Source organism: Myxocyprinus asiaticus, chromosome 14 (assembly GCF_019703515.2).
Source record: "Myxocyprinus asiaticus isolate MX2 ecotype Aquarium Trade chromosome 14, UBuf_Myxa_2, whole genome shotgun sequence".
Lineage (NCBI taxonomy): Eukaryota > Metazoa > Chordata > Actinopteri > Cypriniformes > Catostomidae > Myxocyprinus > Myxocyprinus asiaticus.
The window spans coordinates 1,612,271-1,636,407 of NC_059357.1; the positions used below are offsets into that span (position 1 = coordinate 1,612,271).

General features: G+C 40.4%; 1 protein-coding gene and 1 pseudogene across 41 annotated transcripts in view; one reads left to right on the forward strand and one right to left on the reverse strand.

Moving 5' to 3' along the window:
• Positions 1–24,137, forward strand: part of LOC127452201 (nuclear factor 7, ovary-like) — a 114,743-nt gene that overhangs the window by 73,377 nt on the left and 17,229 nt on the right. For 4 of the 41 annotated variants that reach the window (XM_051717543.1, XM_051717542.1, XM_051717541.1 and 1 more), the window contains exons 4-6: positions 17,780–17,882; positions 17,965–17,987; positions 18,057–18,175. The exons of 16 other annotated variants lie outside the window; for them this stretch is intronic. In XM_051717543.1, the coding sequence (XP_051573503.1) occupies positions 17,780–17,882; positions 17,965–17,987; positions 18,057–18,175 (245 nt within the window). Of the gene's footprint in view, positions 1–16,664; positions 17,274–17,455; positions 17,552–17,648; positions 17,883–17,964; positions 17,988–18,056; positions 18,176–18,677; positions 22,177–24,137 lie in introns of those variants that run through there. 21 more of the 41 variants (XM_051717518.1, XM_051717513.1, XM_051717511.1 and 18 more) reach the window with 11 other exon arrangements.
• Positions 1,144–12,762, reverse strand: LOC127451461 (ran GTPase-activating protein 1-like; annotated as a pseudogene).

Here is a 24,137-nt window from a genome sequence, read left to right on the forward strand (position 1 = left end):
TATATTGTGAGTCAATTTAAAAATGTTACTCAGAGGTCCTTAGAGGACAAAAAAGTCCACATCAAAAAACTGCCATAATAATATTATATATTAATATTATTTTCCACTTAATCAACATCAGTCCTGATCATAACTACCAAATATTCATTCATTTTCAGGATTTTAACCCTTTAAATGCCAGTTTGTTTACTTAATGCCACTGTTGTTCTTTACACACACACTCACTCACTCACTCACTCACACACACACACACACACACTCACTCACTTTCACACACACACACACACACACACACACACACTCTCTGACATCCATACCAACACACACACACAATTTTATCTGCATCATTTATTCAGTTGTCCTGCAGTGCTCTATAATACAGCAAACAGAGAATAGGGGAAAAGCTTGTATTTGCTCCATAGGCTAAACATGAGTAAATGGCGCCATCTGGTGGAAAATATAAAAAATGTAAATTTTGAAGCCAGGGCTCCAGAATGAAAGCATAATATCATAGAATTCATGATTTTATGCTTTAATGGCACTGGGATCAAATATTGCAGTTTTAATGTGTTTCAGTGGGGACATTTTTGTCCTGAAGGTCCTGAGTGTAACTATTTTGTGTACACAGTGTATTATAGATGTATTATAGGAACTGAGGTTGAAATATCAAAATTCCCCAAAAATACACACCTGTGGCAAAATATATGCAGTTGGCATTAACACAGACAAAATGATCGAAAAAACAAAAATGTCCCAAAGGTCACACAAGGGTTAAACACAACGAGGAAACAATCCCTCATACAACATTTAATGACCTTTTGAACTTAAGACCTTTTTAAGAGCAGCAGAAACCCTGATGTAGTACCCACTAAATTATTATTACAAGATTCGGGTTATTTTACAGTAATAATTGTAGCACAATAACAATAGTTTAACTCTGGTTAATTTAGTCAAACTGTGGTTGGGTTAGTAAAGAATTAAATTATGGTATAAAATTGGCAGCTTTTCAAAACAAATTTCCACACTGAAAAGTGTTTAATCTATTAAGATTTATGCATTTACATTTCATATTAATATTAATTAAATTGTTTAATGTTGAACAAAATGATATTAATAAATCTTGAAATGTTTTTATAAGATTACTCAAGTGAGGTTGATGTAATTTTGTTTTAAAACCGGAATATTCATCTGGATCACAGCTGTCAGTATTGTGTCCTCCTCTTCTTCCCTGATAAACAACAACATTCATCAAATATTCATCAATATAAACACATCTGTATTGTTATCAGCTGACCTCTGACCTCTGTCTGTCCTGCTCAAGGCTGCTGATGATGTCATTTCTCTGTTGGATGATTGACAGCAGGTTTGACATGAGCTGTTGTTCTCGTCGTCTGAGCTCCACTCACGCTCTGAAGAACATCGTAATTTACACAAACATCAACACAACAAGACAGACTTTTCCTCTGTTGACTCAGACACAAATTATACACAATTATAATCATTTAAATCCATTCATTTCAAGATTTGGGCACTCAGATACAGTTCATTCTACACCCTTATTTATTTCTGATGGTATCAGATCAAACAACACAAACATTTTCACACATAAAAACATGATTTATTCTGAAAAGGTGAATATTGTTTATAGTCACCTGGTTTATTGAGAAGACGTCTGAGTTCAAACTCAACATCACACTGCTGCTCCTCGAGACGCTGCTGCTTCACCCTGAACACACACACATATTATTCTTGTTTTGTGTGTTTGTGCGGTGTTCATTTTTGTCATAGTTTTACAGGGTTCCCACTCTTTTCAAGGCACAATTTTCCAGGATATTTTATCTGCCCAACGGTTGTAATATCTAAGCAAAAAACACACAAGAGATGATGTATATTGTGGTTATTGGAATTGTATTTTTTGGAATTTGGTAATCGGCATTGAAAGGTGTCTCAACAAATGAATGAATTAAAACTTTAAATAAATGAAAATAGAATTTTAAATTTGAAGCATGTGTAGCCGTTCCTGCTCGAACCGCTCAGAGCGAGATTCAAACCGGGGTCTCCCGCATAAGAGGAACGCACACTAACGAGGAGGATAAAGGTTACAGACTCTAGTGTCAGTCGCTAGTGCACCTCTTGAGGCCAGAGGAGTGATGTTTACACATACCACACAGCTATCATGTACCAGCTGCCTCCCATTGCACTCGCAGCACATCTCCCGGTTTGGAATGCCCAATTCCCAATGCGCTCTAAGTCCTCGTGGTGGCGTAGTGACTTGCCTCAATCCGGGTGGCGGAGGACAAATCTCAGTTGCCTCCGCATCTGAGACCATCAACCCGCGTATCTTATGACGTGGCTTGTTGAGCACGTTACCACGGAGACATAGCCCGTGTGGAGGCTTCACGCTATTCTCAGCAGCGTCCATGCTCAACTCACCACATGCCCCACCAAGAGCGAGAACCACATAATAGTGACCACGAGGAGGTTACCCCATGTGACTCTACCCTCCCTAGCAACCGGGCCAATTTGGTTGCTTAGGAGACTTGGCTGGAGTCACTCAGCATGCCCTAGGATTCGAACTAGCAACTCCAGGGGTGGTAGCCAGCGTCTTTACCACTGAGCTACCCAGGCCCCCTTTCTACACGGTTTAATGGTTGTTCACAAAGCCTCAAAACGAGATCATACATTTGACAGTATTTATGTTTCTAAGTTCAATGTGAGGAAAGAATTTCACTCTCAGTGTTTAGAGAGTAAAATCTACAGGCTGTATAATAAAATAATGTGCGTATGAGTGTATGAGACCTGCTGTTGGATGAGGAAGCTTCTCTTCGCACCAAGTCGCAGCAGTTTGTCTGGAGACGGAAAACTCAGGAAAGACGAGATGTCTGGAGGACGAGGAGCTGAGGGCGGTGTTGAAAGCTACACAAAAACACACTTTTATTTTGTTCTCACTTTATTTTCTTCTGTACTTTAAATGTTTAAATTAGATGCAGTAAGCAGTTTATGTAAAATGAGTAAAACTATCCTGATTAATTAAAAAAAAAATCACATTAAAATCCTTAATCACACCTGATTTGATTTGCTTTCCTCTCCCTCCTCTTCCTCTCCCTCTTCTTCTTCCTCCTTCACATCTTCATCATCATCATCCTCATCATCATTGTCTTCATCATCTCCTTCCTCTGGCTCTCCCTCGTCATCACTGTGCGCAGTGACAGGAATTATGGGTAAAGGGCGTGACTGACACAGACACTTCAATAAACACTGAATCGGTGTGTTACCTCAGAGATCCCAGTTTCTCGCCCATGTTCATGCTCTCCATGACCTCTCTCAGATTGTCACAACCTTCTTCACCCAGACTGTTACCTAAACACACACACACACACACACACACACACACAGATCAGTACAAACACAAGTGAATGTGTGCGGTGTGTGTGAATGAGTTAGTACTGATAAACGTATGTAATTACTGCAGAAGCAAACAGAATAGCACAAATACTGACTGTTTAAGTGTCTTTTAATAATAGTGTCTTATTAAAACCCCTTTAACTCTGATGCACTTTTGGACTGCCGCCCGCAATTTGTCACACTCAAATTTAAAAGCACACCATTCACACATACTGTGGACTAATTGCAAAAAAATTGGTCTCATTTTCAGAGAATCACCCAAATAAATAAAAAAACACTCCAATTATTTATAAATAATATCTTAATCTTATGATAAACAAAACAATTTTGAAAAATAAATATATATATATTGTCCTGTCTTTGTAAACATGTATTTCTGTTCACTCTCTCTCACTTTGAAAAGTTTTATTTTATTCCACTAGGTGGCAGTAAGCACTAGAAAAAAGAATTGTACCTCTCTCACATTCCATCACAATATACAGATCTGAAATGTAGGTGGCGCTCTAACACATTTTATCCCTCGTCCATAGACATTCAGTCTAATTTTCAGTTCAAGCACCATCCTCATTATTTCATTGAATATCTCTCGGCCTCTGAGTGGACTAGAAGCTCAATCTAGGTGACATTAGAAAGCTGAGATCATCCCCTTTGTTATGATATAAACTATTTTATCATCAATAGTTGATAACTTCTATTTCTGATTATTTGTTTAGCATGCTTTTCCTGCTTGATGGCATATTTTGTTCTGGACATCTAAGATATGACACTGGATTATACACACAAGCAAGCTCACAGACAAGTAAACAATGGCTAATTTTCTAGAAAACTAAGGTAAAAGCAGATATAAAGTGTTTAGCTATTTGGGGCTTACAGCAGCAGTTATCAGAGCATAAAAGAGACGTTTGTATATGATGACTTAGAGAAATCATATTTCACTTTGTGATTCTTTTGAAAATCGTTTGAACTGTGGTATTAGTGCAACAACATAAACGATACAGTCACATTCCTGAGAATGAGAGCTTTCATTTGATATATGACATGTCCATTTATGTGCTATATGAAGGACTTTTATTTTCATATAAATATTTCTACCCCATTACCTTTAGAGGGCGCTAATTTTCAACATGAATATTTTGAGGCCTTATTTTGTTATTTTAAGTAACAAATGCAGAAGTGATGGTGATCTCTGACAAGTTCAGATTCTAAGCTTTCAAGTGATACCTCATATGCCTGACTTATGTATACGGGGACTTTAATGTTTTAAACGTAATCATTTTTCGCATTACAGTGCCCCCCCCCCCCCCCCCTTTGGACCTGCCGGCGAGTCCAATAGAGTTTAATAGTTAAATGTGTTTTAGAACAGTTAAAATGCATCTTAATGTATTCTTACTGGTTTTCAAAATCTGTTTCTACCCTGTTGACCCCTGAATTAATTCAGTCAAACCTGATTAAACAAATGATTGATTAACTCTGTTGGAGTCTGTTCAGATATTGTAAATAAATCCCTGAAATCCTAACGGTGTCATGATGTTTGTGTTGGTACCGTTCAGGTCGAGTTTTTCAAACTGATCTTTGTTGTGCACAGATCGAGCGACTTCCAGAGCAGCATCTTCAGTGATCTCCCCAAACGACAGATTCAACTCCTGTAGACATAATATAATTAGCATAAGCACTCTTAACTTCATACCAAAACACTGAGGTTCGTCAGTATTGATGATGTATCAGTACCTTCAGTATCGGCAGTCCTTCTCTCAGGGCATCTGCGATGGCAAAAGCTCCTTCTGACCGAACGAGACAATCACCAAAGTTGATCACCTGAACGTTGCGTAGATGTTTCAGTGCCTGATAACACACACAAACACAACATTTTAAGAACGACATGAGGATGAGTAAATAAAAACAGAATTTTCTTTTTTGTCTGAACTATCCCTTTAATGATTCGTCTAAAACATGAAGTTGATGTAAAGCTGATATACCTGTGCCATTGTGACAGCTCCTCTCTTGGTAAACGTGTTGTCATTGAGGTTGATCACTCACAGCTGCGGGTTGTGCTGCATCGCTGTGGCTAAAGCAGAGACTCCTGGGTAATTGATGCCATTCTGGGGCATGTGCACTTCCTCCAGACTGCCAATCAGCTGAGAGAACACAACAGAAACGACCAATCAGCTGAGAGAATACAACAGAAACGACCAATCAGCTGAGAGAGCACGAATGGTTGCGAGAGCGACGCTACGTGGCTGCTAAGGTGTATATACGCTAGCCTTTAGATCGTTCAGCACCTGAAAGGCTTGTGCCAGCGCTGTGGCGCCATCATTCTCCAGTCTGTTCCTGCCTGCAATGAACACCTTCAGCTGCAAGGGGGCGCTGAGCACGCTCGATTCCTTATGACACTCCATCAGAGCCGTGGCCAGGATCTACAGAATCATCATCCACAGCAGGTCTAAAGTAGTACACAAGAAGTAGAATGTAACAATGGTGACATTATCACAAACTCCACCCACCTTTCCTCCACCGATAACCATTCCGCAGTTGTTCAGGCACAGTTCCTGCAGCGTGTGGCAGGCGGTGCTCTTGAGCAGCTTCTCAATGCCTCTCACTCTGTCAGGTCCAAAAGCGTTGTCACTCAGGTCCAGTATCTTCAGACGAGCTCCAGCTGTGATTAACGCATCACCCAGAGACACCTAGACGAGCACAATTCAATCAACACTCATTCTGTTTGAGTCACAACCAACTGGTCTATTAGTGTATTTCTGTCAAAGACACTCTCAAAGACAGTTGTGAAATCATATAGCAGGTCTCAGGTCAGTGGTGCTCATCTTACCAGTGCAGGGGGAATCTCAGCACGCAGGCGGCCGGTGAACATATCACTCCAGTGACAACACTAACATGAAGGAAGAACAATAGGGAAGGCAAAGCTGTAACATTTGCCATCATTAAGCAAGGTTCTTCTTAACGGTAGTCAGAGCATTGCTATGTAGTTGCTAAGGTTTTCTAGGAACTTCCTTCCAGTTGTTGGGTAGTTCTGGTTGTTTGATGGTTGCTTAAGGCCGATTTATACTTTTGCGTCAAACCTGCGCCGGTACATCTCCAAAAATGTAACTTTGTCTATAGCAAAACATAAATTTGCAAACATAAAATTATCATATACAAACCACAGAGACATTCTATAACTCATCTGTTTAACTAATAATTGTGCTTAATTTTGCAGAAATGAGAAAATTAGAGGTGAGGAACTTTTATTAGGCAGTAGTAGTAAAATAGTCATGAGGGGAAAATGTTTATACAGTGTCCAGATGGTTTTATTCCTGAGGGAGTTATTCAAGGTCACTCATGAAATACTTTCCCAAAACACAATGTAACAACACAGAAGTTTAAGAATATGTCTTAAATATTCTTACATATACATATTTGTCTGAAACAATCAACCATTTAACAGTTGGCTCTCTATTAAACATTATAGAAATATGAAATGGAGTTTTGGAGGACCATGAGGTCCAGAAATTAACAAGGGGCTCAGGGCAAAAAAATTCCAATGAAAGTGACAAAAATGCCCCAGTCAGGGACGTCTCTCTGCCACCCCCCGCAGCTGGACACCGGATTTCCTCCAACGCTTCTCATCCTTGCCTTCCCATCCAGGCATCCATCCTTCACGAATTACTTGCAACCAGGGTTCTATATGCCATAATACCTTGACACGACCATACGCGCCAGCCCGTTGGCCAACTGGCACCAAGATGCGTACTCGGTGCCCTACTGGCACTGGCACTTTATCTCTTGGTAACTCAGTGCCACCGGTTCCGTATGGTATACTACCTTGGCACAAGCCCTCACCACATATAACCCAGGTTCCCTATTCCTCAGTTTCCTACTTCTGAATCCCCCACTTTTTGGCGTTACTTCTTAACCAAAGCCAGAAACTCGCTTTCTCAGCTTCCTCTACAAATTCCTTCAAAAACTTTTTTGAAGCTGCTCCTACGATGCCAATGTCTCTAAAAAGGTTCTGCATTGATGTTCCCATAAATCCTTGGCACCCAACTTCCACAGGATAGGTGGCAGTCCTCCATCCATTTTCCCTGCACTCTGCGGCCAGATCAGCATATTTTATCTTCCTTCTCTCCTAGGCTATCTCCAAACCCTCTTTCCATGGAACAGCAAGCTCAATCATTGCTATTTTCCTTGCTGAAGTCCACAACACTACATCTAGCCTCAAGGAGGTAATGGCAACCTCAGTAGGTAATTTTAGCAGCTGGCCAAGGTCGACAGTCATTGACCAATCACTTCCAGGCACCAAGATTTATCTGGCTTCCCTCCATGTTGTGCCTTGTGCGGCACCTCCCTTTTTAACAAAATCAACACCCTGCCTGTGGGGAGTATGGTTGCCTTTGTTTGCCTTCACTCTATGCACCTATAGGATCTATGCCAGCTCCCGCAGGACCTGATCATGCCATCATCTGTACCATCCTTGTGCCAGGGCTGTTTTGCACTCAACCAATATGTGATGCACGTTTGCTTTTGGGGCCTCACAGAGGGGGCAACTCTCCTCTTTGCCATACCACAGAGACAAATTCCCAGGGATTGGTAGGGTATTGTAGGTGGATCTTATTAGAAAACTTAGCCTGGCCTGGGGCACCTTCCACGGGTCAGCCCATCCTAACACTATCAAATGTCCTATCCCATATGGTCCAGCACCCTTGCTGCTGCTGACTGACTGCCCTAAACTTATACCCTTCCTCTTCCAACATAGTTACTTCCGTAACTTCCATTTATTTCCTCTGTTTTCAGGAGGCTGCTGACCACAGTTTGGGAGTCACCCTCATCCAAGGCCTGTTCTTCCTGACTGTGTTCTTCCAACAATCTCTTGATGCTTCAATCTTGAAACCACCTGGTTTACGACCTCCTCTGCCTTCCAACTTCTGCCTGTTCGGACTTAGACTTGACCTGCCTTCACTGCCTGGTCTGTTGATTCCTGTAGCTCCAAAATAAGCCTGGTCTTTTCCTGCTTGTAGCCCAGAGTGAGTGATTATAGAGGCAGTTGTAAAGCATTTCTTCCAAACAATGCAACTTGCAGAAATCACACACATTTTTAGCGGCCACATCAGGCAATGGTAGAGTGTAAATTGGTAACACCAAACCTAGAATTTGCCTGGGAGCTCCATGCCCTCTTTCAGTTGCTTCAAGACCATCTCTGCCATGTGTGTCTGAAAGATCTGCTGTGTATTCTCTCCCTAAACTTCGAATAGGCTGCTCATCACGACCCCCTTTCTAATAGAAAGACTATGTGATTCTGTTGGCTTAATCTTCATTCTGGCCCATGCCAATAGTTCTTCCAGCCTTTTCATGAGCCAGTTTGTACATGCAGCAGTCTGGAGGATGCTTGTGACATCATCCATATAACTGCGCAGAGCTGGCGATCTCACCCCAGATTGTGCACGTATTCCCCTGACCATTTGTCTTGCACCAATTAGGATGATCTCGAACACAGCCGTGAACAGGATGGGAGAGATTGAACATCCCATCGCTGTTCCTTTTGCCAGTTGCTGCCATTGCGTTGTGTAGTCCTGTGTTGCATGACATATCTTTAAGTGCCCATAGTAGCTGTCTACCAAGCTCCTAATGCACTCTGGTACATGGAAAAACTCCAGTGCATAGCTAACAAGCTGGTGTGGAACTGATCCATAAGCATTTGCCAAGTCCAGCCAGACTATGTGGATGTCTTTCTTATCTCTCTAATACTACATTTACATTTATGCATTTGGCAGACGCTTTTATCCAAAGCGACTTACAGTGCACTTATTACAGGGACAATCCCCCCGGAGCAAACTGAGTTAAGTGCCTTGCTCAGAGACACAATGGTGGTGGCTGTGGGGATCGAAGTTATGTGCTTTAGCCCACTATGCCACCACCACTAATACTAATGCATGTTCCACACACCCAAGAAAACCTGGTACACCTGCCTTCAGGCAGCTTGTGTCTATGTATCCATTCTTCAGGAGGTAGTCAGACATCCTCCTTGCTACCATTAAAAACAAAAGCTTTCCCTCCACATTCAATAGAGCAATGCTCCTAAACTGACTAATGTTGGTGGATCCCTGCTCTATGGGTAAGAAGATGGCCACTGCCCTTCGCCACTCCACAAGTATGCACTGCTTCTTCCAGGCAACCCTCAACAGTCTCCGCAACATTTTGAGAACCATGGGGCACTTCTTATACAGCTTGTATGGTATCCCATTCGGGCCTGGGGCTGAAGTTGTCCTGGCTTTTTCTACCACCTGGCTCACCTCACCCAGCTTCGGCGGATCTACACTACTGGTCAAAAGTTTTGAAACACTTACTCATTCTTTATTATAATTTTTTTTCACATTTAGAATGATTGTAAAGTCATCAACACTATGGAATAACATAAATGGAACTATGGGAATTATGTTTTGACTAAATAAAATCCTAAATAAATCAAAACTGTGTTATATTTTAGCATCTTCAAAGTAGTCACCCTTTGCCTAGAATTTACAGACATGTACTCTTGACATTTTCTCAACCAACTTCTTGAGGTATCACCCTGGAATGCTTTTTAAACAGTATTGAAGGAGTTCCCATCTGTGTTGGGCACTTATTGGCTGCTTTTCTTTATTATTTGTTCCAAGTCATCAATTTCAAAAACTTTTTTTTTATTATTACATTTTAGTTTTATAATGAAATCAATTAATATTGTGGCACAATTATATTTTTGTCTACAAAACTGTAGGGCTTTACTGGTTGTTTAGATCAGTGTTGCTGTCAGAAATAATTAATAATTATTTATTTAGTTATTAATTAATATTTAAATTAATTAATTGAATCTAACTCATTAAAACCTCATATAGGGCTCCAGTAAATGTAGTGCGCTATGTTTAGGAGCGGGTTTGGTTATTAGCAATAATATTATCAAAGATAATTAATAATTATTAAAATCAATTGAACATTGATGAGAATCAATGTTAGCTTTTTTAGTCCTTTAAATCAACAATTATCAAAGATAATCGTTAATTGTTAACATCGATGAAACATTAGTTAAAATTAACACTAGCTTATTGATCATTCAAATTCAACAATCATCAAAAATAATTATCAATTATCAAAAATCAATAGAATATTAATAAGGATTAACATTGACGGGGCACCACCCTGGAATCAGGGACTAATAACCAAATAGTAAAACAGTCTCAATATTAGATTGTTTTCTTAGGAAAATCGACATCCGAAGAATCTCGATTTTTGGGAAAAAAACAGTGAATGAAGGTTTGAATCCGAGCACTGACATCCTGTCAGCATGACACAGGTGTATGCAAAACAAACCAAAACACTTCTCTTTGTAATATAAACAAAGTTTATTTATGCAGGAATATCAATTAATAATTAATACAATGCAGTCAATAAACTTCCGACTTACAACTACAAACTAAACAGTGATATGATTAGATATGGAAATAAAAATAATCCTATAACACATAAGGGTGTGTGTGTGAGAATGTGTGACAGTGTGTGTGTGTGTGTGTGTGGTTAGTACGAGAGAGAGAGAGAAGTGACGGCCCTAAAGCCGATTTCACAATCGTGGGAGAGAAAGCAGCTGTTAGTTCATCACTCAGAGACACGGTGGACGGCTCCTAAACAGTCCCGCGTACTTTGACTCTTTAATGGATGAACTCAGTTTACCTGTCTCACCCGCGATGGCGAAATTGCACAACAGTCCAATTTGGATGGACCAAAATACAGCAAAACAAATTCATGATAATTAATACCCTGAGTATTAATAATGAGCTGACATGGCGGTCCCTAAACTGTACAAGCAAAAACCTTGAAACACAAGAATAACACACTATAATATTCTATCTCTGCCCAGACGTAAACCTCTTACTTGAATCGCATGAGGACACAGGTAGAATGTGTTTTACTCCGTCTTTTAACTCTGATCTGGTTCCTTGAGTCTCGGGTGATGACGGGAGGCCGTTTCCTCGCTCTGTCGGCGGGCGGTATGGCTGTTGATTCTTAGCGGGCTGGCGGAGAACTCAGAAATGTTGACTTGATTGAAGATGGAAGAGAAATCTTTAATCTCTTAACTTCTGTAGGCAAACGGATGAAGATGCGAATTGCTCGGCGGTTTCCTTCGGATCCGTTAGAGTGTTTGTTGAACACAGAGTAATCTCAACTCATCCAGTGAGATGGAGATTGTATGGCCACAGTTTCAAGTCGGATGTTACGTCCTTGTGCCACGAGGTTGCACCTGAGAGCAGCGATGAACTGAGTCTATACAGGACGAACAAAGTTGCTGGAAGCAAATCCCGGAAGCATTTCAGAGGTATTTCAACTCCTGATGATGTCATGGTTTGAGGTGCGTTCTGTTGTGTGCCTCATCCAATAGGAGTTGAGAGTTCGATCCTTTAGTGAGCAAGGTTTCATGGGATTTGTTGTCTGTTTTTGGACTCCCTTTGTTTGATTTTGGCGCGATTTTTATCAGTATAATTTACGACTTGGAAAGTGGGGGCTTGAGTTAGGTTTTTACGACTGTGTTAGGCCTGCCTTTGTCTTCTATCTGAATACATGAGGCCCAACAAAACTAATTTCAAACATTTAAGCATACGCCTTCAGATCAAAAGATTTTTAAGATCATGAGAAACATTTCAGTCAAGTGTTTCAAAACTTTTGACCGGTAGTGTATGTCAAATTCCACTACTGGCCCTACTGGCCATGGGACATATCCAGGGGAGCCAAGCATGTTGTCTTTGTAGGGATCACCAAGTTGCTGTTCTATGTGGTCTTCTAGTTCCTCTTTTGCCATCGCCAGCTTCCCACTCCTCTTTTTTCCAGCAGGTGTCTGGCAAACTTAAAAGGTTCCTCTGCCTTCCTCCAAGCCTTATGAAGCTGCTTCCGCTCTTTCACAAGCTGAAGTATCTCCTTCTCTCTCTGACCCATCACCCTGGGACCACTCTTCCTTACCACTGTTTCACCAAATCTACCTATGCATTCTTTGTACACAATATCGCTTAACATATTAAGCTTGACCTCCACCCTTCCAGTAAGGGCATTCTCCAAGGTGGAGCACAGGTCCTCATCTACTCTGCTCCATGCATCCTTATCATTAGATCTCGGCCACTTGATTAGCCTCCTTCTCCCTGGTTTCTTTTCATTATCATGTCTTCCCTGTCTTGTCTATGGGTTGAAGGTCATCTCTTCTTGTGGCTCACCTTGCAGGCTTGACCTGTCCTGCTGGCAGTACTCACACAACCTATGGCCACTTTGTACTTTTGCACTCTGGAACTGCCAGTTAGCTGTGATCAAAGCAGTCTTCATTCCAGCCTTCACCACACAGTCCACCCTCAGCATCCTTGCACTGACAGAAACATGGTTACGTCCAGAGGATACAGCAACACCTGCTGCTCTCCTTACTGGAGGATTGTAGGCCACTTGTGGTTCATGGAGATTTAAACATACACCAAGACAAGCCCCAGGCCACTGAACTTCATGCTGTTCTGGCCTCGTTTGACCTAGAAAAACTAAGCACAACAGCAACACACAGATCGGGCAACCAGCGGACCTAATTTTTACATGTAACTGTACCAACTCAAATATTCTTGTTACTCCTTTATATGTCTCTGATCACTACTTTGTTCAATTCAACATGACTCTCCCATCTATATTAAAACAGACTCCGCATTTGGTTTCCTTTCGCCGTAACCTCCGTTCTCTTTCTCCCTCGTGATTTTCCACTGCTGTCTCTACCTCTCTTCCCACACAAAACTTATTTTCCACCCTGGATGTAAACACTGCCACAGACACACTAAGCTCGATTTTAACAACCTGTCTAGACAGCATCTATCCTCTCTCCTCTAGGTCTACCACTATAGTACTCCAACCTGACCACAAATAATTGTGGGGGCTCGCCCGGTGAACCCGATCGACAACAGGTTCCATGTTGAGTTTAAGAATATCTTGAAGCATCTGTGCAACAAACTGAGTTGCTTGAGTGCTATCAGTTCCCTCAATAACGGCAACACTCAAATTTCTTCGCATCTCGCTTTGCTTTCCAAGTCATCACATTTAGCTCTCAGAAGCGATCCCTCTTTTCTGGGTGTTGTGACATTGTTTTGCAAGACTTTCACGAATTCATCACAAAAGACTATATTCGCTGATCCAGTTTGTGTGGCTCATAGAGTGCTGACAGAAGAAGCCAGCTCCTCTCGGACAGCTGAGATCTTGTTTCTGAGTGATCCTGCCATAGAGTCAGTTAGGTAACTCTACTGATCTGCCTGTTAAAGCTATTTGATAAAGTGATATAACTGTATAATGACAGAGATTATAATATACACAACAGTGAATGAAAAAGAATAGTCCGTCGGTGCCTTTACTGGTGTTAGACTACAACCTTAATTTCAATCAGATCCACAAGGGAGGGCATTTACCAAATTAATTTCACCAAACACTCACTTCAGTGTGTAAAGACAGATTACAGTGTTTGCATGTAATACATATCATTTGCGTTCTAATCCTAGATGAATGTACTGCAGAATGTACTTTAATAGCAAAACTCTACAGTTCATTGGTTTACAGAGAGGTGCATATACATAAAACCCTACGATAAACTGTATATAACTGCTGCTGACCCAAGTTCACCAATTGTTTCACCAAGAAAACACAGACTCTGAAGCCTGCCACACAAATGTGCTGCTTTAATACTTTATTTCGACCAGGTTTTGTAGGACATCAATATTTATTGTAAATTTATATTTATAATTTCAATTCATTCTTTCTGCTAGTATGTTTATGTAATGTTTAATGTGTGTTCATGTATTTCATGTCTTTTATTTTGAAAGTTTATTTCCTGTTTCATGTCATGTGTCCCTAGTCATGTGATTCCTGTTTCCCTCCATGTTTATGTCTTGTTTTCATTGGTTGATAATATTGTTATGTGTTCTGTCTGTTTATTGGTTATCTTTGTCAGGTGTTCTCCCATGTCCATGTCCATGTGAGTGGTGGTGGCATAGTGGGCTAAAGCACATAACTGGTAATCAGAAGGTTGCTGGTTCGATCCCCACAGCTGCCACCATTGTGTCCTTGAGCAAGGCACTTAACTCCAGGTTGCTCCAGGGGGATTGTCCCTGTAATAAGTGCACTGTAAGTTGCTTTGGATAAAAGCGTCTGCCAAATGCATAAATGTAAACCCTCATGTTGTCCTTTGTTAGATATTATATGTTTGGTATGCCGTTTATGTCAAGTTCATGTTTATTTCAAGCCAAGTTCATGTTTATGCTTGTAGTTAGGATTCTTGCGTTTATTAATACATTTGCACTTGGGTTCTTTACACCATCATCATCGTCTCTTCATTTACATCATTGCCAGCACCAGCAGCAACGTTACAGAATACCTAAACCACAATGAACCCAGCAATTCAGCTCCTTCATCTACGTCAGGGGAATCGTCCCCTGGAGGATTATGTGGAGGACTGGCATGTTAGGTTGACTTTAATGAGATTGCCCTCAAAGACATTTTTCGCTTTGGACTGATTGAGTCTATCTCTTTGCTGATGCCAGGCGGTCAGAGTACCCACAGCCTGGCTCAATATATTGACCTCGCCATGCAGATTATTGGTTCCACGTTCACTGTGGGGGAGGCGGATGCCGAGCCAGAGGCCCACGTCATGGTCGACGAGCCGGAGTCCTAAGTCATGGTCGACGAGCCGGAGTCCCACGTCATGGCCGACGAGCCGGAGTTCCTCATCATGGTCGCTGAGCTAGTGCCATCTTTTGCCCGGGATCCTGAGCTTGCTCCATGCCATGTCACAGAAATGCCCCAGCTTGCTCCATGCCATGTCACAGCAACACCTCAGCCTGCTTCATGTCATGTCACAGCAATGCCTCAGCCTGCTCCATGCCACATCACAGCCATGCCTGAGTCTGCTCCACGCCATGTCATGGCCACATATGAGCTGTTAGCTATGGACGCTTCATGATCAGGGAATGGGAACTTTTGACCCTCCGAACCTGCCTAGACCCTCCAAGCCCTGGACTCCGCCTTGGCCTGTCGATCCCTCAACAACACCTCAGCTCTACGTTCTCTGGGCTCCACTGCGGTCCTTCAGCCTGTTGGGTCCCTCGTCCCTCCAGCTCCTCCTTGGTCAGTCGGTCACCTGGCTCCGCCTTGGCTCTCCAATCCTCTGGTTACGCCTCGTCCCTCCGATCTGTCAGCTCTACCGGGGACCTCCTTCCCTACGGCTCTACCTTGGTCCTCAGTCCCACCGGCTCCCCCTCAGTCTTCTGATCCCCCAGCTCCGCCTTGCTCCTCTGAGCCTCCAATGCTGCCTTGGTCCTCCCTGCCATCGGCTCCACCCTGGCCTTCGAATCTTCGGCTACTCTCTGGGTCCATGTTCCATGGTGTCGCTCTTCAAGTCTCTCACGGCTCCGCTTTCCATGGCTCTGCCCCTCAAGTCTCTCACAACCCTACCTTCCACAGCTCCACCCCTCGAGCATCTCAGGGCCCCACCTTCCATTAACTCTGCCCTGGTCCCATGCCCCACGCCCTACACCTCAAGACACCCCCCGCTCCCCGCTCCCTACAGAACTTTGGAACTACCTCATGTTTTATGTGATTGTTCATGTTTTGGGGCGTCAGGAGCCGCCCCTAGTGGGGGGGGGGGGGGGGGTATATGTAATGTTTAATTGCGTGCATGTATTTCATGTCTTTTATTTTGAACGTTTATTTCCTGTTTCATGTCATGTGTCCCTAGTCATTTGATTCCTGTTTCCCTCCATGTTTATGTGTCTTGCTTTCATTGGTTTATTGGTTGATTATCTTGTTATCTGTTCTGTCTGTTTATTGGTTATCTTTGTCAGGTGTTATCCCATGTCCATGTATTTAAACCCTCATGTTTTCCATTGTCCTTTGTTAGGTATTATATGTTTGGTATGCTGTTCATGTCAAGTTTATGTCAAGTTCATGTTCATGTTTATGTTTGCTTCATGTTTGTAGTTAGGGTTCTCATGTTTATTAATATATTTGCACTTGGGTTCTTTACACCATCATCTTCTCTTCGTTTACATCATTGCCAGCACCAGCAGCAACGTTACAGTTTTAATTGAGTGTCTGATCCCGAGCTTTACTGTATGTTCATTTTGTAAGTGTTTTGTTACCTGAAGACAGTGAAAAGAAATCCTGATTTTGCTCTCTGACCTGCTAACAAACACACCCACAGATGATCAGAAACTCCACCCTCATGAAACACTTACCAGGAAGTGACTGTCTTATTATTTCTCACTTTACTCTCATACTGATTATTTTCTTTATTTTTGGACTCAGTGATCAGTAAAGAACGAAGGGAAAGACTTTCAAAAAAGATTTCTGTGAAGTTTGTTTCAGAGTCGACAGCAGATCTTTGGTGATTCTGATGGTTATTCATTATTGAAAGCAACATTCAGAAAGTGAAAGTAAAGTTCAGATCGTTGGAGCTTTTACAAACAGTGAAAATGGATTCACTATCTGTGGAAGAACTTTCTTGTCCCGTGTGCTCTGAAATCTACAAGAATCCCGTTCTTCTGTCATGTAGTCACAGTGTGTTTAAAGAGTGTCTTCAACAGTTCTGGAAAACCAAGAGAACTCAGGAGTGTCCTGTCTGCAGGAGAAGATTTTCAAGAGATGAACTTCCTTGTAATCTTGCGCTGAAGAACTTATGTGAGTTGTTTGTGAAGGAGAGAAATGAGAAGGAGATCTGCAGTTTACACAGTGAGAAACTCAAACTCTTCTGTCTGGACGATAAACAGCCGGTGTGTTTAGTGTGCAGAGATTCACAAAAACATACCAATCACAAATTTCTCCCCATCTGTGAAGTTATTCCATCTTACAAGGTATGACAGATTTATCTTATTTCATTTACAAAGAAGGTTCAATTGCTTTAAAAAGAGAAATCAGAACATTCATGTACACAATATTTTCCTGAACCATTTTAATATGTATTACATACATGAACATATCATAGTAATCTCTCAGCAGCTGCAGTTTCACAGATTTTCACTTTGTTAAATTGCAGGAGGAACTCAATTCAGCACTGAAGTCTTTACAAAAGAAACTCAAACACACAGAAAACATTAAAGGAGAGTTTGATAAATCAGTTAAACACATCAAGGTGAGGATACAGAATCAACAATCAAACACATTTGGTGATAAATGATGTGATGTGTGTGAATGCAGAGCTGATTGAAGTGAATTTGATGTGATTTCAGACTCAAGCTGAGCACACAGAGCGTCAGATTAAAGAGGAGTTTAAGAAGCTTCATGAGTTTCTCCGAGATGAAGAAGAAGCTACAATCACTGAACTGAGAGAGGAAGAGGAGCAGAAGAGTCAGATGATGAAGAAGAAGCTTGAGGAGATGAACACACACATCTCAGCTCTTTCACACACAATCAAAGACATGGAGGAAATGATGAAAGCCAATGACGATGTCTCATTTCTAAAGGTGACAGTCAAACTCTCATCATTGATTTCTGCTCTTATTGATCATTTGAGGAGATCATCAAGTGTTTTTTTGTCTTTTGCAGAACTTTAATGTGACAATGGAAAGGTAAGTGTCTCCTCTCTATGCTTGTGAAGTCAAAGTCACTGCAGTACTGACTCCTGAATGTTCTTCCAGAGTCCAGAGCTCACAGCCGGATCCACAGATGACTTCTGGAGCTTTCATTAATGTGCCACATTACTTGGGCAACCTGACATTCAGAGTCTGGAAGAAGATGCAAGACATTGTCCACAAGAGTGAGTCCACCAAACATCTCTGCGAGCACACTGAGAGTGTGACATTTTAATATTTACACAAAACTGATTCTGAAAAAACAAAAGTCTGTACTACATTATAAACATTACAATAATATACACTATACACACTTTTAAAATGATACACAGAACTGCTGAAATGAACATGACCATACTGCTGCAGATTAGAGTTTGATACACACAATATTTACAGCATCTCCACATTTCCATTTGATTTATTATTTGAAGTGTCCCAAAACATGAGTTCATTTCACATTTCTGAAGCACACTTTTAATGTTTGTATTGTGATTCACTGTTAAACACTGATAATAAATCATGAGTGTGTAACTAAAAACAACACTGACAATAATCACAGAAAATATCTGATAGTGTTTCATCAATATGACACGTGTTCATAATTCATAATAATCTGTATATGATTCACTCTTGATGATTATATGAACATGAGAATAAAAGCATCTGTTGATTGTTTTCTCTCATCAGCTCCTGTGATTCTGGATCCAAACACTGCACATCCACGTCTGATCCTGTCTGATGATCTGACCAGTGTGAGAGTCAGTGAGAACAGACAAACATTACCTGATAATCCAGAGAGATTTAATTTATACCCTTGTGTTCTGGGTTCAGAGGGTTTTAACTCAGGAACACACTGCTGGGATGTGGAGGTTAAAGACAATAAAGACTGGATTCTTGGAGTAACTACAGCATCAAACCAGAGGAAGGGAAGAGTTTTCTTTAACACTGATGTCTGGAGTGTGGGGTATAATAAGAATGGATTGTTCACATGGTTTCCCTCCACTGTGTTTCGTGTCACACAGAATCTTGAGCGTGTGAGAGTTCATCTGGATTATGATGGAGGAAAAGTGTCATTCTCTGATCCTGTAACTAACACACATCTACACACATTCACACACACATTTACACACACACTCTTGCCATTCTTCAGGAATTATGATGCCACTCCTCTGAGGATTTTACCAGTGTAAGACTGTCACAAAAAGTATCTGCATCACTTCCGGGAAAGTCAAAGAACTCTGCGAGAACCAACGTCATAAGACTCTCACACAGAGGAGCATCTCCACCTGAGAAAACACATCCCACTGATTGGGGACCATAAAACGCAAATCACACTCACATCTGCTCTCTCTCTCTCTCTCACCTCAGGTCACCTTAAGGACACCTAAAACTAAGTTATGACTTATCCTGTTCTGTAATGTAAAAGGTTTTCTGATCATACATGTTTGGTATCATTCAAGAGGTCTCAGTGCAACTGGTAAAACGGTCTCATTCCCTTTCAGCAAAGTCAAATCACAAGTAAGATTTCAGAACTTAATAAAATACAGTATTCTATCCGGGGCATGCCCCTCCCAAGTCTCACACAGAAACCAGATGCTGTATGCAGATTAGTTGTATTCTTTGTAAACATCAAACAACTTACTCAATCAAAGGTTGACTTACAACTCCCTAAATTATAAACCAAATCCTAAATAACATCAAACACACACATCTGAAATAACAATGGAATCGTTTGGTACTTAAGGAAGGATGGCAGAGAAGCTCGGGGAATCTGTAAATCAGATCTCCCATGCTTCGTCGTTTGCATGTAGTTTTTTCACTACCAGGTAATTGCAATTTGTATTTCTTATGTTTGGTAAATGTTTGAATGGAATACAACTTTAATTATATTATTATGCTTGGTTCACTGATAGCTTTGAGTTTGATTTATTATTTTAATTGGATTGTTTGAATGTATTACTATTACCTGGTAAATAAATTGTTATTAAGATTCATTCTGAAGGACTGTTTTCTAGTATATTTCTTGTTAACTACAAATCTATGGTCAGAGTTGGCTTAATTAAGCTACTTCAGAAGTAACCCATTAGTTAAGTATGTAAGAGGCTAAACGGTAAACCGAGAACCTATTATAGAACTTAGCCAAGTAGAATTAAATGGGAATACTCAATGTAGGACCAAGAACCTGTAAAAAAGAACTTAATTGACTGGGGTTAAACGGTAAACCGAGAACCTATTATAGAACTTAGCCAAATAAGACTAAACGGATAAAGCCGAGAACCTATAAGGACTTAGTCTAAAACTTACTAATATCTGAAACTGATGAATTTGTAGTTAAAGGACCTGTGTCTGACCAGCACAGGACCCAAATAACATTGAAATGACAAATGCAGTCTAGAAGAGAGAATTACTAAAATTCAGAGCATAGATACATCAACGAGGTTTTTCATAATTGGAGTCAGATGAAATAAAGAAAAGAATTAATGATAAGATTAATAAAACATGGAACTCAAATCAAATAATCAAAGTATTATTTAATGTCGCGCACGATAAGACAGAACACGCAGGAGACCTTCAGACACGCCATTGGATACCGTCGTTGGATCAGTGGGTGAATTCCCCCTTACACCAGTAAAATGTTTGTAACAACAGAAAATCACAGTAATATCTGCATCTTTTTTTCTTTGAGATATTTCATATTAAATATATAAATCATAACCCAACATAGACTAAACAACTAACATTTAATCAAATAAGATTGAGTATTACCATCCCACACGACTTCTTAACCAGCTCTTTCATAGTTCATAGAAATCTGTTCAATTTGATCATACTGTAAAAACACTTCATTTCAACATTTACTCTCCCCATCCAGTCTGTTTGTTTGTTTTGTTTTGATCTGTATTGTTAAATAACAACAGAAGGTCACATGATGACTTAAAGTTCATCAAGAGTGAATCATCCAGGAGAAATAATTAATACACATGTAGAGACACGAACACAAAACACCATCAGAGTAACACATGTGATACTAAAATAATGCAATAAACATCCAAATATAACACAGAACTCCCCAAAGTACATAACTGATATTAAAGAATAAGAAGAAACATCTCTATTTCCATAGAATATAATGAGATGTGAAGGGTCACGCAGGGAATTCTGGGAAAGCCCAATTATTGTTTTTCACCGTAATTTTAACAATAGTTTAGTGTAAAACTACATGTATTCTCTTGTTAGATATAATATACATTTTTAACATTAATTATACAGTGAAATCATAATTTTACATCTAAAATAAATACAATATTTGACTGTAAATTTTTACTTTTTTATATATGTTAAGGAAACTTCCTGTTATAATATCTTGTGTCGCAAATATAGCGTCAAATTAAGAAAAGTTCAAAACAACTTTATAAATAAAATTTGTTGTCAATGAGAAATATTTGCTGAAAATGTTCAATTTGCTGTGAATAAATGTATTTTTAGGGGAATTTACAATTTTATTAAAAATGTGAAATTAATGTTTAATTTTATTGTATTTTCTCTGTAAAAATTATTATTTGTTTTTTACACTGGAAGATTTTTTTTTTTTATGGACATTTTTAAAGAAATCTCAAGTATCATGAGGTTTACCTTCATTTAAAGGGGAATGCCTGTTTTAAATTTGAGTGGAGGTGGTGTAGTGGACTAAAGCACTGAACTGGTAAGCAGAAGGTTGCTGGTTTGATCCCCACAGACATCACCATTGTGTCCTTGAGCTCTTAACTCCAGGTTGCTCCAGGGGGATTGTCCCTGTAATAAGTGCACTGTAAGTCACTTTGGATAAAAGCGTCTGATAAATGTAATGTAAATGTTTTATTCTGTAACACATATAATGAGTTAAGAATGAAAATGTACATTTTATGTGAGTAAATGTATTTTAGGGGAATTGAACACTTTTATTAAAAATAATGAATGTTTTTATACTTGAAATGGAAGAGCTTTATGAAGTAGAATCTCTGTACCTCTAGATTTATACAGTATGCTAAATTGAAATGGTACAGCTGTCCTACCCTATTTTTCCTCATTCTGTTGTGGTCTGCAGGTAAAAGGTGAGTTTCATGTAGTATTAAGATCATCAAATGGTTCAGTACTTTGTTACACTTAGTTGGTGAGTTTAGGCGCATAACATTTCAGTTTGAGAAAGTTACATGACCTCCAAAACTCTTTGAAACCCTTGAAGCCTAAATAATCCAGAGAAAATATTACAGTAACACCTAGTTTGACAATGCAATCCTTAATATCAAAATGTCTGGATATCATGAGAGAAGGAGAAAACAAACAAGTAAAAGGAGATAGAGCTCTTTAAGTAAGAAGGAACAAGAAAAGATAAACCACATCATTTAGCGCCCACCCTACACTGCTCCCCGACTGAGCTGCATTACACCCAAGCATTGCAACTTCCCAAACCTCAACATGAAGCATCCTAACTAGCTGCTCTAACCGGGACATTTGGACATGACATTTGTAATGTGAAAGAAAGAACATCTGAGATTGCAGCAGGTCCAAACAGAGTGCATGAGAAAATACAGATATGATGCAATAGAAAAGGTACTCTTAACTTATCAAACAAAAACATATTCGACTGAACTTCACAGCTATTTGCACTCCAATAGTCTGGTGGAAACACAGAAATGAAAAACAAACTGCACCCCTAGTGTCGCTGCAGGGGCATGGGGTGTAACAATGGAGTGGATGTGCTTTTTGATGCTCATTCCTCCTTTTGTCCCACTTTTTCCTTGTTTTCTGTCTCCACAATATTAACTTTCATGCTACTTATAAGAATAAATAAAAACTAATATAAAGATTGATTTACCTCACAGTGATTTGATCACACTGAAGGTTGGGGAGTTGAGATAATGGTTTGTTCCAATTAACCACGGTTTTACAGTAATAATATTATACTGACCATGTTTTTTTGGCAGAAGCCATAGTTTTAATGCAATTAACCATGGTGTTACTACAGTAATGATGGTGTTAATATAGTAACCATGTTTAATTTTATGGTTACTATGATTGTACTACTATATACCATGGTGATACTATGGTTACTATATAGTAACCATTTTGGTAAGATAAGGTTAGGGTCAGGTTTAGGGGTAGGGGTTTGTGTAGGGTGTGTGTGGGACTATAAATAAACACACTGCAGTGCAGAGGTGGAAAGTAACAAATTACAACTACTCTCGTTACAGTACTTGAGTACATTTGTCACATTTTTCTACTTTAAGTATAAATAAATAATAGTAATTTAACTTTTACTTGAGTTGATTAAAAATGTAGTATTCAACTTCACAACAGTTATTTTTCATCACAATTACAAAGTACAAAAAATACATGATATTTCTGAATATTTGGGGAGAAGAAGTTTATAAGTGCTAAATCTGTTTATAAACTAAAACGTGTTGTGCGCGGCACGACCGAAGCCCACAGGGTTCATCATCATGAGCACAGCAGCTCTCATAAACTGCCGCCGGTGTCCTCTCTTCTCTCGCTTCTCCAACACTTTCTGCCCTGTCACTATACAAGAACGTCCTGGTTACTTGCATAACCTCCGTTCCCTGATGGAGGGAACGAGACGTTGTGTTGATGTAGTGACACTAGGGGTCACTCTTGGGAGCCCGAAACACCTCTGGTCTTTGATAAAAGGCCAATGAAAACTGGAGAGGGGTATTTGCATGCCACTCCCCCGGACATACGGGTATAAAAGGAGCTGGTATGCAACCACTCATTCAGGTTTTGTGCTGAGGAGCCAAGACAAGGTCCCAGCCATTTCAGCGGGTAGTTCAGCATTGTGGCAGGAGGGACACAACGTCTCGTTCCCTCCATCACGGAACGGTGGTTACGCAAGTAACCAGGACGTTCCCTATCTGTCACTCACTCGATGTTGTGTCGATGTAGTGACACTAGGGGTCCCTATATGAAACGCCACAACTGGCTGAACTGTGTTACGTGAACTGGTGGTGTGTGATGGGCAGACCACTGGGTGCCTCGTAGCCAGCGCACCAGGCCGAAACATAACCTCCCCCAATGCTGTTATGAGTGTGAACGGCCATTTGGGGACAAGTCGACTGCCCAAAAGATAGAGACAGGCTAGCCCAGTCGTGGACT